This window comes from Anas acuta, chromosome 18 (assembly GCF_963932015.1).
Source record: "Anas acuta chromosome 18, bAnaAcu1.1, whole genome shotgun sequence".
Lineage (NCBI taxonomy): Eukaryota > Metazoa > Chordata > Aves > Anseriformes > Anatidae > Anas > Anas acuta.
The window spans coordinates 2,651,849-2,666,350 of record NC_088996.1 but is presented as its reverse complement, the minus strand read 5'-3'; the positions used below and the strand labels follow the sequence as shown (position 1 = coordinate 2,666,350).

General features: G+C 53.6%; 1 protein-coding gene across 6 annotated transcripts in view; it reads left to right on the top strand.

Annotated features, from left to right (window-relative positions):
* PIK3R6 (phosphoinositide-3-kinase regulatory subunit 6) overlaps positions 1–13,454 on the top strand; it is a 34,059-nt gene extending 20,605 nt beyond the window's left edge. For all 6 annotated transcript variants that reach the window (XM_068654860.1, XM_068654862.1, XM_068654859.1 and 3 more), the window contains 14 exons: positions 374–443; positions 827–1,010; positions 1,427–1,574; positions 2,510–2,596; positions 2,849–3,305; positions 4,083–4,182; positions 4,944–5,066; positions 5,549–5,659; positions 7,172–7,262; positions 7,937–8,007; positions 8,232–8,322; positions 8,793–8,863; positions 9,908–10,020; positions 10,786–13,454. In XM_068654860.1, coding sequence (XP_068510961.1) covers positions 374–443; positions 827–1,010; positions 1,427–1,574; positions 2,510–2,596; positions 2,849–3,305; positions 4,083–4,182; positions 4,944–5,066; positions 5,549–5,659; positions 7,172–7,262; positions 7,937–8,007; positions 8,232–8,322; positions 8,793–8,863; positions 9,908–10,020; positions 10,786–10,942 — 1,874 coding nt within the window. In that variant the 3' untranslated portion in view covers positions 10,943–13,454. The remainder of the gene's footprint in view (positions 1–373; positions 444–826; positions 1,011–1,426; positions 1,575–2,509; positions 2,597–2,848; positions 3,306–4,082; positions 4,183–4,943; positions 5,067–5,548; positions 5,660–7,171; positions 7,263–7,936; positions 8,008–8,231; positions 8,323–8,792; positions 8,864–9,907; positions 10,021–10,785) is intronic.
* The last annotated feature ends 1,048 nt before the right edge of the window (positions 13,455–14,502 follow it).

The window sequence follows — 14,502 nt, the reverse complement described above, 5'->3', positions numbered from 1 at the left end:
TCTGAAATGTGTCGTGCCCTTCGTATCCTTCATATCCTCCGTGTCCAGTGCTGTCCCCCGATGTGGCCCCAAGGCTGTGGCTGGAGCCGGACTCTTCCTCCTACTCCCGGCCCCCTCCTGAGCTCATAATCCACTAAACAAAGGAAGGGAAATACAGGAAATTATCCCTGAATAGAAGGGCTTTTCTTTTTCTGTAGCACAGCCTATCTTCGTCCTTGACTATTTTTAACCTGGGGCCTGGCTCTCGGCTCTCACCTCGGCTCCCCAGCGCCGGGTGCCGGCTGCCTTGGCAGAGCCTCCACAGCCCAGACCCCGGCTGCGTTGTTCTGCCTCTGCTCTGACTCCTGCCTCTTGGTCCTCTCACCTTCACTAGGTATGCTCTACCAAAGAATGGTGATTTCCGAGCAAAGTCTAAAAAGCAACCCGTACCCTTACCAGGAAAAGTGAGTAGCATCTCTTCAAAGGTGTCGTGCCTTCTATCTCTTTTATCGCCCCACCGCTCTGTAGTGAGTCCGTCCCTTTCCTGCACCCTGGGTCCCCGTTGGATGCAGACGCTGCATACAGACTGCATGGCAGGAGGCAGTCACAGGGTGTGCAATTTGGAGGCATCCAAACGAGCTTTGTGCCGGGAGGAGCACGTTCCTCCCACCTGCCCCTGTTTATTTCTGTGGCCCTGGGAGGCATGCGGGAGGGAGTTATCTGCCGTGCCCCTTCTCTGTGTGGGCAGAGGTGTGAGCTGCATGCACCAGCCCCAGTGTCAGTAACGGGGAATTCTCCTCTCACCTCATCTCACCTCCTCGTCCCCCTTTGTTCCCACCCCACACAGGATTTTCATCTTTGCTGACCCAGAGCTGCTCTCCGAAGCCATCTGCAACGCGCTGGTCACCGACACGCAGGCGGCTCAGCTCTCCCAGAGCCCGCGGGTGTGCATGTGCTATGTGATCATCCACGCCATGCAGGCGGCCCTGGGCGAGGGCTGCGACCTCAGCGGCTTGAGGATGAGCCTCCAGGTAAGCAGCAGCACCAGCACGGCACCACGTATGGTTTTCTAACAGCCCCACTCTTGCTGGGCACTTTGGAGCAGGGAATTGCTCATGGCAAGTGGGGAAACTGCCCCTGGCACCTGGGTGCTGGTCTCCATCCCGAGTACCCCCAGTGTTACTTGCTGGGCTGGGCAAGGTGAGGTGGCTGGGCAAGCAGAGGTGGAAATAAACTAAAAACCCATTGAAATATGAAATAATTGCTGCAGCAAGAGCCAGAGGTCTTGAATCTTCAGGTTTGCACAGCAAAGCTGGGCTCTGGAGCTGAAACATGGGCTCATCTGTGAGCCCGTCTTCACAGGGTGCATTTGCCCCCTCCTGACACCCTACCTGAGGAGCATCTCCTCTTTTCACACCTCTGGGCTTTAACAGCATCTCTGTGACAGGACATGCCCATGAGCGAGGTCGAGCACTGGTTCCAGCAAGTGGTGGCAGCTGTCGAGTGCGCGGGAAGTGAAGCGAGTGTGGACCGCGAACAGCACGTGGAGAGGCTGGAGAAGATTTACTGTGCCCTCCTCGGTTCCTTGCCACCAGGTGAGGCCCCTGCCCTGCTGCCTGTCCCCACCATTGTCCTGTTGTCCATCCCCAGCCCCCTCTGTCCCAGCTTCAGCAGCAGCCATCACTGGGACCGGTCCTTGCAGCCTGGCTCTGCGTTGCAGCCCCGTGTTGGGGATGGGATTCAACAGTCACAGCTCTTTTTGCAAAGGGAGCTGTGGGAACTCCCCGTCAGCCAGGGCTGCTTGATCTGCAGTGCTCTGCTGGTGTAAGGTGCCTCCTGGCATGATCCAGCCTGGGGACACACCACTCCCCAAAACCTTGCACGGATGCGGAGGGCAGTGGTGCTGCCTCCTGCCCCCACAACAGCAGCGCTCTGTCCGAGCGCGGTGACACGGGGGCCACACGGACTGTGACAAACATCCCCATGTGCCCTGGCTGTTCCTGGTGCAAGGTCCCTGTGTCCTCATCTCCCCAGAAAAAGCCAGAGGCTGTCCCACAGCTCGGAGACAGGAGCAGCAGACAGCGGTGCAGGGAGAGGAGCAGGACCATCTCCTTTCAGTCTCACTGCTTCTCGCAGAGCCCTAATCGGGTAGAAACAGCCAGCAGTGGTGGGGTCAGAGGGTCCCTTCATCTCAGCTGAGATCACCAGGAAAGCTCCTGCCACCTGGGTTGGAGGCTCAGTGCTAGAAAAGGCATTCTTTATTCTGCAGTCCCTCTGCTGCCTGCAGCAAAGCAAGGTCCTTCAATTGCCCGTGCCTCAGTTTCCCCATCTTCACTTCTCCCTTCCCCCAGATGTGCAGGTGCTTTCTCCTGGTGCTCAGAGGGCTGGGATGACATCCTCAGGTCTGCCCAAGGGGTGACCAGGGTGGAGAACCCCAAGGGCCATGGCAGCCAGTGGCTGAAGCAGAGCCCTGGTGGGGGTTTGTGCATGACTTGTTCCTGTGTGTTACGAGCACCCTTTTTTTCCCCAGGTGATGCTCCCCTGGGGAGGCTGCAGGACATCCCTCTGCCCAACCCCAACATCAGCTTCCACCTCTGGAAGGAAGATGACCAGCTCTGTGAGTGGGGCATCAGGGCTGGATCGGGGAAGCTGTGGGAAAACGGGTGAAGGAGACAAGTGGGACACCCCTGTGAGATACCCTCAGAGCACCTAACGTGATGCTGAACTGTTCATGTTGGAGTGGGAAATGAGGCTGAAGGGGGGATTTGGCCCAGCTGTGGTTGGTGTGAGAAGAGGGAAGCTGGGGCAGGACGAGGACTCAGCCTGGGTCTGGCTGCATTTCCCTCCCTGAGCTCCCTTCTGCCCGCAGGGAAGGAGCTGGTGCTGTTCATCCGCCCGCTGTCGCAGAGCTGCGAGCCCGACCGCCTGAGCCAGGACCTGGACAACTTCGAGATCCAGGACATCATTTCGGAGTGCGAGTGCTGCGAGCAGACCCGCTTCTCCGTGCTCTCCACCGACAGCGGCATCGAGCGGGACCTGCCGCCGGCGGCCGAGGAGCCCTTCGCCCCGTGCAGCGCCGACACGGAGCAATCCCGGCTCCAGAGGAAGGGCGGCATTAAGAAGAAGCCATCCCCGCTGGAGAGCATGGCCTTCCTGCAGGCCGGCTGCAACGGCCCCGGGGCGAAGCCGGCGGCCAAGGCGCAGAAGAGGACAGGCGTCCCCGCCAAGCCCCCGGCACCGCTCCAGAGGCTGCACACTGCGCGCGTCGTGCTGCTGGGGGACGACCGGCTCCTGGGGCGCCTGGCACAAGCCTACCACTCCTTGAGGTGCCTGGCTGGTGGCCACAGAGCTGCTGCGTGGGGGAACGGGGTGGGGGCTTCGCTATGTTGCAGCAGTCAGGGTGGCTGGGGATGGGGTTGGTCTCCAGCGCTGCCTGGGACAGGACGGGAGCTGGGCGTTTTGCACCCAAGTGCATCCATCATGGAGTGAGTCACAGAATGGGTTGGGTTGGAAGGGACCTTCAAGGGTCAGCCATCCAACCCCCTGCCATGGGCAGGGGAATCTCACAAGGTTGCTCAAAGCTGCTTCCAACCCAGCTTTGAATACCTTCAGGGATGGAGCACCCGCAGGTTCTCTGGGCAGCCTGTGCCAGGGCCTCACCACCCCTATGGTGGAAAAACATTGTCACTGGCTGCACTGCCCAAATGATGACATGGGGAGTTTTTCCCCTCTGTGCATGAAATGGATTAAAAAAAAAAAAAAAAAGACCAGAGCAAAGCAATAAAACAAGACAAGACATTTTCCAATGCACAAGGGGAGAACCCTAAATGAAAGCTCCTGGCCCAGGCTGGGGTTGGGCTGTGGTGCAGAACTGGACACGAAGGGGTGGCTGGTCCCAGCCCAGAGCCCACCCATGGGACACCCCTTTCCCCATCATCTGCCCCAGGAGGATTTGAGAAGCTGGGGGCTTTCCTGCCACCTGTTGCGTTGGGCCCGGGAGGCGAGTGAGGAGGGTGCTTGCTTGTGTTGCAGAGCTGCTGTTGGGAGCCATTTTCCTCCCCCTTCACCTCTGAGACACGGCTATTTCTTCTTTTCATGTCAAGGAAGCGAGAAACGCGGCGTGTGTTCCTGACTCCGAGGCTGAACCTGCAGTTCTACTACATCCCAGTCGTGACGGGGCAGCCGAGCGCACCGACAGCCGCGGTGAGTCCAGTTCTCCGGCTGCCAGGAGCTGCTGTGTTTTCTGGAGCAGGAACAGGGGGCTGCCAGGATTCACACCGCTGAACACCTGGTTCCTAAAACAAGGAGGGTGGGAGCCAAGGTGGAGCAGCTGGGCTGGGCTTGCAGGCTGCCTTTGGGGATCCGTCAGCCTGGGAGATGTTTGGGTCGCTCCAGCCACCCGTAGGGGTGATAACTCACAGCCCAGACAGGATAGGGAGTTCTGTCATGCTCCAGCTGTGCCCAGCTTTCGGGGGATAAAAGGAGCTTTGGCAAAGGGGCTGGTGCTCATCTCATCTCCCAGCCTCTCAGAGGAAGCGGTCGCCTCTTTCTGATGGCTTTGCCTGCTTGCTGGGGCCCCAGCTTTGGTTTTGCAAGTCACCACATTGCAGTTTATCTTGGGCAAACTTTGAGCTTTGAGACAGTCTTACTTATTACGATATTTGAAGGAGGCCCAGAGCTGGCTGTGGGTCCTAATGGATTTGTCATTATAAAAATGAGTATTTCTTCTTTTAATTCTTCACTGATTTTCTGTTCTTGAGCACCTGCTGAGTGAGTGCTGCAGAAAATGCTTTGCCATCTTCTTTGGATCAAGCAGAAAAGGGGGTCACAAGTGGAGGGCTGCCCACGGGCAATTTGCTTCCCCTCTGCCTCCTAGCATGGTTTCCCCAGGAAAAGCCCCCGTTTCTGTGGCTTTAGGTATTTTGAGCTGTGGTTGTGCCCTGAGCTGTGCATTTCTCCCGCAGACCCACGCTGCTGCCGGCCCCGAGGAGCTCTGCGAGGTGGCCGGGTACCTGGGCAGAGCCGACCCCTGGTACGAGAGCAACATCAACACGCTGTGCCACATGATCCCCAAGCTGGCCACCATGGTACGAGGAAACCTCCCCACTTCCACAGTGCTGCCTGAGCCTGGCCCCTTCCCCAAGCCCCTGCGGCACCCAGGGATGAGCTCCTGCCTGCAGAGCCCTCATGAGCCCTGGATGGAGGCTTTCGTCCTTCCAACAGCCGGGGATGGTGCAAGTGGCTGACTGCCCCAGCCCACAAGCCCCATTTGCTGCGATGTGTTTTTTTGGTCAAGGGACAGGAAATGGCAGATTTCAAAAAAGCAAATGTAAATGAGGCATTTGCTGAAATACCCCAGCTATCATTTCCTGGCAGTTTGAGCCACCATCGATAACCTGCAGAAAAGGCTGGCAGTCAGGTGCAAGCCTTTGCCTCTTACATTGGCTTTGGCTAAGTTGTGGCAGAGCAGCTGAGCTCATGGCTCAGTAATTAGTAGGAAGGTGTGCGGGTTTGTGGCAGTGTTTTTACGAAGTGAACGTGGCTGATCCACAGCATGATTTTCCCCCAGCCTTCCTCTCCGAGCAAACATCTTGTGACTGATCTCTTCATCACCGATGTGATCGCCTACTACGTCCGCATGGGTGCCCAGCCCGTCTGCTTCCAGGTCTACGCAGTGAAGGTGGGTGCCCCATCTCTGGTGCTGCCCCATGGCCCTGCAAGGCTTGTTCCCCATTGCTGGAAGTGCTCTGCAAAGCCCCTGGGGTCTTTGGGCAGCTCTGAGCCTGGATCTCTGTGCCCCCCCAGTCCTTCAGCTCCTTGCCAAGCTCCCAGGTCCAGTGGCTCCACATAGCACAGCTCAGCTGGGGTCAGTGATCCTGGGAAGGCTATTTCAGGATTGTGAAGGTCAGCAAAGCAAACCATAAAATCACCCCACACACCCATAGGTTTCCTGCTCTGTTCGACATGGGTTTGCTGAGGGGCTCTGTGCCTCCTGATGCTTTGGGTGCTGTGATCAAACAGGAGTTTTCAGGGTGGCTTTGCTAAAATCTTACTATACCTTGTAGGGGCTTTGCAGGGTTTCCTGAAATGCTGTCTTTCTTTGTTTCCTGCCAGCTTTTCTCTGAAATGGCATCAGAGTGAGACCTGGCACTTGTTACGAGAGCAAAGAACTACTCTATTTGGTCATGAAATACTAACCCCCCATCTCTGGCAGTTTTCCCCCTTCAAAGCTTAAGGTGACACCAATGCACATATCTCCTTTTAATCTAACTGTGGCCAACCCAGTGATCTATTGCACCAAAGGAGCAGCAATTGCGCAGGCAAACTGGCACGTGGCTTGCAAAGAGCTGGAAGAGCTTTGGGAATTACTGGTAGAGCATCACCCAGACTTGATCTAATAACATGTAGCTTATAAACACCTGGAGTGCCTGGTCCTCAGCTTGTGTGGCAGGGGATTTTGTTCTCTCTCTGAATATTTTTCTACTCATTTCTCCTCCATGACAGAAATCAAGAGCAAGTGAGAGAGTGAGTGACTCAAGCAGGGGAAGAGGAACTGACTCCAGATGTGGTTTTCAGATAGAGGCACCTAAACTACCCTGCTGTCATACAGGGTATGATTCTGGAAGCATTGAGCCTGTTTTGCCTTTTTGGTTAAGACCACGCTGTTCCTCTTCAGCTGCAGAGAACTTTCCTGGAAGTGAGGGTCAAGCCCCACAAGAGCTGGATGTAAGCAGAAGCTCTCCAGGACATAATCTCTATATTTTCTCAAAACAAGCCCATGAAAAGAAAAATAACACATAGGTCTTAAGTGACCAGTTGATTTAGGTGTATTAGAGAGAAATTACGTGCCTTGAAGCTAAGCCAGAGTCTGTGGTCAGCCTGCCCTTGACGTGGGTTGCCTCTGGGTGCATGGCTGGGGACAGACTCATCTGTGAGCGTGCAGTGACACCCAGTGGCAAGGGACACTGCCCATGGCTCTGCCCACTGCCTTGTGCCCTGGCAAGGTCTGCCGTGCTCCTGGCCTTCAGAAATCAGATCTCTCCATCCCATATTCCCCTGGCTGCCATGGGGAGGTCATAGATTCCCTTTCACACCTGTGTGCTCTGGAGAACCGTCTCATGTCACGACCCCAGTGTGATGTCACAGGGTGACTGAGGACAAGGTGTTCTTAAGAATTTTTCCTCTCTTTTAGGTTTTCTTCAATGACCCAGCACTGGAGCCAGCTGAGGACGTCTTCCTCACCGAGCTGTGTGCCCAGGTGCAAGAGAGCATCTCCCACAGAGGTGTGTGTTTCCTCCCTGTGGAGCCCCACAGCTGGGGCTGCCACCCTGGGGGGGTTTCACCTGCCCCAGCTCCCTTCCACCCAGTCCTCAGCCTGCAGAAAGCAAGGCCATGCCATGGGGCCATGGGGCAGCAGCCCTCATTCCTCAATGAGCAGGAGGTTCCCTCAACTCCTCTGTCTCCTTCCTGGGCAAGTGATGCCAGTCTAAATGAGACATCTTGTGGTCACTGGCTCCTGGTCAACCAGGTTTTATAGGGGAGGCTTTGGTTGGATCCAGGACCCTCTGAGGTTGGACCAACATTTTATTCTGGCTGAAAGAACAAGCTGATAGCTTAAAAAACATCCCCCTTTCCAGATATCTTCCCTGTTAGAAATTCTGCTTCCTTGAGTTGCCAGTGATGGGACAAGGGCTCTTGAAGGCTGGTCGCATCCAGCACCCCAGTCTGATCCAGTGGATGCTGGGCACAGACCCTATACTGAGTCCGTGGATCTCACTCACTGGACCTTTTGAGGGCACAGAGCCCAGCTGCTGTAGGCAAGGACTGGGGCTGGTGTGCCCACCCGCAGCTGCTGTGTGACGGAGGGATGGCTCGTCCCATGGGAGGACCACTCTCCTCTGGCTGCAGACAGGTGGGATGAGAGAAACCTCAGTCCTTCCTGGTTCCTCCCTTGCAGAGTTAAGCCTGCCCAAGAAGAAAACAACCCTGGAGGGCCCTGGCATAGATCTCGCAGTAACATACAAGAAGGTAAGTGGGGCTTCGGGCAGCCCAACACGCCGCTGCCCACACACCTGGCACAGATCTCCCCAGAGCAGTGATCAGGCCCTCCTCCTGTCCCCTGGAACTTCACTCTGGGGGAGGACAGAGAGGTCCCAATGAACTTTAAAAGTCTGTTAGCTAACCCTGTATTTGTGACAAACTTTCAACGCTCCCCAGGTACAACCGCTGAATTAACAGAGCCTTTCCTGCAGGTTGTGGTGAGTGAGCGGGCAAAGGAGGTGTCGGCGTCCCTGCGCTCCACAGGCCTCGTGATGAAGGCCATCCCTGCTGATGAGGCCGAAGGTGGGTTCCTCTGACTTAGAAGCAGGTGAAGGAGGTTTGCTGAGTTTTCTGGTGCTCCACAGAGTAAATCTGACCATAGTACTTAGTGCCAATTGTGCCTGGGCAGTGGGGTTAAATCTGTGACGTACAAATACTGGTGTCACCATGGCCTGTGGTCGTGTTTTCTCGTGAATGTCGTGCGCGGAGCTCCCTGTAACCTGGGGTTCTGCTTAACTGTAATCTGGCCTTGGAAGCACCTTCCTCTTGCTGCAGCCTTCCTCTTTCACCTTGCCTCAAGCACAACCTTTGAGGTTTCACCCTGAGCATGACCCCATGCAAACCCCTGCCCACAGAGCTTGCTGGAGTCCTCCTCTTCTGCCCGCACATCCCATGGCCCTCTCCCAGGCGACCTGATATGGGATGAGGCATCATCCCCGTTTGAAGCTGAGATTGTGCCACTGTTCAAGGCTAACACACTGCTTCTGTTGCAGATCTGTTGTGTCTGAATGTGAACGTCACTGAAATCATTAAGATCAACAACTTGTCGGGACGATCCTTCTCAGTAAGTGGCTGTGGATGCTCCTGGCCCTGGAGGGGTCAGCGTTATGGAAAGTTCTTATTGCAACAGGAAAGGGGGAGCTCTCCGTGGGGATAGGAAGGTTCTGGGGCCATCCTGCGCTGAGAAGGTTTTCTATGAAAAAGTCCAGTTTTTCAAGTGAAAGCCCCAGGCACCATCCCTGCTGCTTGATACCACATCAAATTGTGTGGACACCCTGAAGGACTGAACTGTCACCGAGATTCTGTGACCCAAGGGACAAAGTGGAGAAAAAAGGCTTAGCCCCAGACATAATGACCCTGCTTGGGTAGGGGAGGGGATCTGTAGTTCTGAGATCAACCCCATTAGCTCCACAGCTCCAGCAGCAGAGTCCTCTCCAGACCACTTATGTCAGCCACTTTGGGGCCCACCAGAACCGAGGCTGTTGGGGAAATGCTGTACCAAAGCATAAAAGGGAAGCAGGAATGTCAGTGAATCTAATCAGCACCTCAGAGAGATAGATATGCAAGAGGTAGGACTGAAAAATAAGGCTCCTGTCCCTCTTGTTTTACATGATATGTGACGCTGTCCTGTGGGGGTGTGTCTCTGCACTTTGGGTTGCAATATTATTGTATTATTGTGCCTTGGACATTTGGAGTTGCCCTGGAGCCTTCAATTTCTCAGCTGGTGTTTCCAGATAGCCAGAACTCTTTCGCTTGTTTTCACTTGGCTTTTGGAGACACCACGGTGCTGTGGCCCACGCTGCCCACCAAGGTACACCAAGGCCCAGGAGAACTGGCCAGGTGTCCTGTGAGACACCCCAAGCCTTGCAACCTCTGTAGAGTTTGCCAGTTTGCGAAGTCTGCCCTTGCAAGCTTTGGCCAGGTTGTGATGTCAGAAAGTGGAAGAGAGAGACACTTCTATCTTTAATCAGCTACCTGAAGTTAAAACTGAAAGAGAAAGACATCATTTGTCCCTTTCACACCCAGCATGCACACACCACCAGTCACCGCGTGGCACAGGGCAGGGAATTGAAGCACTCACTGGGCTCTTCCTCCTTTCTCAATCCAGGCTGTGCCAAACAGGTTGAAAACACGCGATATCAAAATCAGGAGCACAGAGCAGAGGCCCTTCACGGTGTGCCTGGACAAGGACAGCAGAAGAACCTACAGGAATGTGATCAGGTGAGGATGCCCCAGGTGCCAGGCTCTGCACACCTCACCTGTTAAATTTCATTCCTCCCAGGAAGAAGGGCTTCCAACGTGGAAGAGCTCTTCCCCATGGAGTCCTAGTCCTAATGGGTATATATCTGATAAAAGACCTATGGGTAAATACATTGCTTTTCCAGGGAAAGCAGGGCAGAGTGGTGCTCTCCTACCTTTGCATTTTGGGGTGGTAATGTAAAAAAAAAAATAAAAAGAAAAAGGTTCTTCTATTTTAAGTAAGGCGCTGTCATTAAGATAGTAGAAGGAAAGGTAGATCCAAGATCTTAGATCTTCTAAATTGTTTTGTGGAGCTGATGCTCTCTACACTGACCGCAGTCCTCACTGGGGTATCTCAAGCATATGAAGGTGTGGGGAGAGTTCAGCCCTGCTAAAAGGGCAGGGATTGCTGTGGCTATAGTGGTGGCAGTGACATATGATGTGCTGGAAGTGAACAGTCAGGGTTTGTGGTTCGTGTTTCATAAGCCATGTGGGGCATAGGTAAAATGTGAGTTTCTGAGAACTGAAGTGAGCCAGGATAAGGCCACTGGTTTTGTGGTAAATGCTAATATACAGCAGCTCATCTTCCCAGCCAAAACCAGTCTGAAAGCACAAAAACAGCTGTGTCTCAGCACAACAGCCCTCCTCTGCAGGCAGCAGAGAGACTTGAGGTTTAGTCTGAGTTCAGACTCTGGCCCTCAAGGGCAGGTTCGCACGAGTGGTAAATGTGTTCTTGTACTCTTGCAGCGTGGAAGTGTCACCCTGCCTAGAGCCCAGCTACTGCTTGCAAAAGACAAGGACAATGAAATCCAGCGTGCACGAAGCAGAGGATGTGGGCCTTGTGAAATACATGCCCAAGTCTCTGCTGTTGCCCATCAACACGTTTGCAGGCGTCATCCAATGAAGCAAATGAGAAAAAGATGATGTGAAAGATGTGACATCTGGGTCCTCAAAGAAGAGATGGAAAAAGAAAACACACTAAGAAGCCACCAACAGTGATTTTACGACCATAATGGTGTTTCTAGAGCTGCAAAGGCAGAGGTGGAGAGGGCTCACGGAGGACAGCTGCATGCTGGTGAATGGCAGTGGTGACCACAGCCAAGGACCCCTGTCCAGGGGCAGAGCTTTCCTGAAGAGCTGAGGCTTTCAGCCTTTTGCACAAGTCAGGAAAAACCTTTGAACTTTTTCATTTCAGGAAAAGGACTGAGGAAAATACAGCTCAGGTGATGGTGTGTGCTGTGTTGTGGATCAAAGAGCAGTTGCTATTAGTAATATTTATTATGGTGGTATCTCCTGCCCTGGCAGACGATCAGGGATTGTTTTGCTGGGTTCTTCACAGCAAACTCAGTTCTGGCACAGGATGATGTATTTGGGCAAACCGGCAATTGCTCCCCTGACTCAACCAGGAAACCTCACTGCAAGCCCGACCACAACTGGGAGTGTGTGTGCATGTGTGTGAGACTTCCAATGCAGGAAGCCAGTGGGAAACCTGCTGTTGGTTCAGAGGGGCTATAGAAGATAACGACAGATGGTGTGAAACAGGGATGTGGGAAATCTAGTGCAATATTTGATGGTGCTGAACTGGACTAGAACTGCTCAGGTTGCCGAGACTTTGCTCTGAGAAGCAACCTCCTGCGATCGATGGAGAAGCAGAACACCTGGAAGACTTCTCTGTTCCTTTCCTCTGCTGCTATCATGGTGTAGAAACCCTCCCCTCATTTGCAGATGGGCTCCAACTAACCCACTTTTATGGATGGTCATGTCAGAGGCCTTGTCTTCATTCCAGCTTGTGGATGACTGAAATAATGGAAGAAATGAGGTGTGTATTTATTGACTCTCTGAATGCGGTCTGAGGTATCTGGGCTATCTCCAGGGAGTCTTCCAGAAATTCGTGTTGGAAGGGATTTGGGATCAGTCCTTCTATGACACTATCATTTTTTACTGTCTCAGCTCCCAGATAACTCCTTACCTGGGTTGCCTTCACTCAGAGGTGCTTGCTTGGATCTCCTGCCCAAAGGAAGTGTCCTTTGGCTTTGTCTGTGTGTGTAGCAGCTCCTCCAGCTCTGCCGGTCACCCATGGGAAGTCCCTGGGGCCAGCTCAGCAGTATGAGGTGGTGCTCTGTTAGCCCTGATGGCTTGTACCAGCCGGAGAAATGCTGGTGTGGGCTCAGTTTCTGTAGCCAACCAGAAGTCAGAAGTCAAATTAGTTTAAGGCTGTGGTCACCAAGGGCAGACAGGAACCTCCTGAGGACAGCTCAGTTCCTCCTTGGGAAAGATGCTGAAGGTGAGAGAAGAGCCAGCTTCAGCAGGGGGAGTCCCAGCCAGCAACGACATGGGGGATACTGGGAAACGCTCCCCCCGAGCCATTTCACCCATGCCTGGAGCAAGGTGTCCACCTCTACCCAGGTGTCTGGAGATCCTTCCCCTGACCCACGCCTTTGGGTTTTCTTCCTGGCTATGCCTCATGGAATCCCCCCACTGCTGTCCCTCAGGCTCACCTTGGCACAGGAGGCGTTTTGCCTCTTGTTCCTGAGCTCAGGGTTTATTCACTCTCATTTTGAATGCCCCATGTAGACCCAGATTAGCACTCAAAAACATTACTGGGAGTAAAGCAAGTCCAGAGCTGTGGGTGGATGATGGGTTATTTAGCAGTGTAAAGAGCCTCCAGGTCCCCAAAAGTGTTAAATCACCAAACCAGCACAAACAGCTGAAAGATCATGTTGGGCAACAGCAACATTGTCATTTCCAGTCCCCAGCCTCAGCATCCCCCTGCAGGAGTCACAAACCCGTGAGAAGATCTCAGCAACTGCAGCGCTTCAGTACTGTTTTCTGCCTCCACTCACTCACAAATCAAGAATTGTTGGTGCCCACCAGTTCCAGGCTTAGTCAGCAAGCATTTTGGCCCTGAAGGAAACTGAATTTGGAGAGGAGGCTCGGGAACGAGTCAAGAAACTCGTTCTTGCACCAACCGTCTTCCTCCGTGAGCTGCTGCATATGCTAACTTTGGGCTTAACGGGGTGGCAGTGGCTCTTCGCACCTCCGCTCCCTTGGGGCTTCATTTTTTGGGGGGTCACACACACCCCTGGCATGCCTGGCTACTACTTACAAAGCCATGAGACCATACTTTGGGTTGGAGCTTGGTCTGCGGTGTCCAGAGTTGACTCTGTACCGTTGTAAATGATGTAGATGGATTATAAGTTATTTGTACAGGTGTCAGAGATGGTCTGTATCAGAAGGTGCGATCCTTTTAACGGCGATTGAAAAAAAAAATTAATATATATATATATATATAAAAGCACAGCAGAACTGGACAGAATTGTTGGTGTTTATTTTTTATATTTGCATGCAGCTGGGGTGAGTGAGGAAAAAGTTGGTAAAAACCACCAAAAAAGAATAAAAGGACCTTTGGCCCTCTATGACTGATGTCTTCTCCTCCCCACCCTGGCACTTCCTGCTGTGTAGGTAAACGCTTCATTTCCATAGTGCTCTTTTGTGCAGGGACAGGCAGAAATGGAAAAGATGCAGAAATTTGGAAGCAGGAGTCTGTATCCCCCATGCTGGCTGCCCCTTGACTCCCAGCTCTGCTGCCGTAGTCTGTCCCCACAGCCCGGCCCCCTCCAGCTCTGTTTCCCCCAGTCTGAAACACCGCCCTTCCCCAGGCATCCTCCAAAGCCCTTGTACTGATCACCACTGCTTGTTGATAAAGCGGAAAACAATTCATCAGCTTGTGTCAATGAATTAGCTCTGTGGTGAAAAAGCCTTTCACAGGTTGTTTTATTCACCCCTGGAAATCGCAGGCAGCTAATGCAGCTCACAGAGCTTCTTAGCACAGGGGGGCAGTGTTTGGGTCTCCCCTGTGCCCTGGGAGCTGCCAGCTCTGGGACAGCTTCGTCTTCTGCACAGGGGCTGGGCGAAATGCCTGGAGGAATGTGGCAGTTTCTCAAGGGGATAAAGGGGGACATAACTGCCTGGGGCCTTTTGGGGTTGTGGCAGCTCTGTCTTCACCTCTGCACGCCGAGCATGATGCTGAGAAGATGTAAAGCTGTCTGCAGTGGGACGATGGGTGACACCAAGCTGGCTTGCCTGGAGCCTGTGTGTGTCCTGGCGTGGTGGCCTGCTGTGTCACCCCATTGTCCCAGCTGTGTCACACTGAGGCTGGCTCCCAGCGTGAGTCACTGCCTCCTCCTCCTGCATAAACCCACAGCAGCCTGGGCAGCCAGCAGCACTTGCAGGCTGCCTGAGCTCTGCATCCTGACCAACCTCCTCCTTCCATCACTGCTTTGGACAACCCCAGAACACCCACTGGCTACAAACCATTCAACGCTTTGTGAAAAGGATAAAAATCATCTTTTTTTCCAAGAGCATTCTGCACCAAAATGAAAAACTTTGGAGGCACAATGAACCCAGCAACAAGAAATCCCAGTATAGATCACTTTATATACAGAAAGGAACCCCACAGCTGAC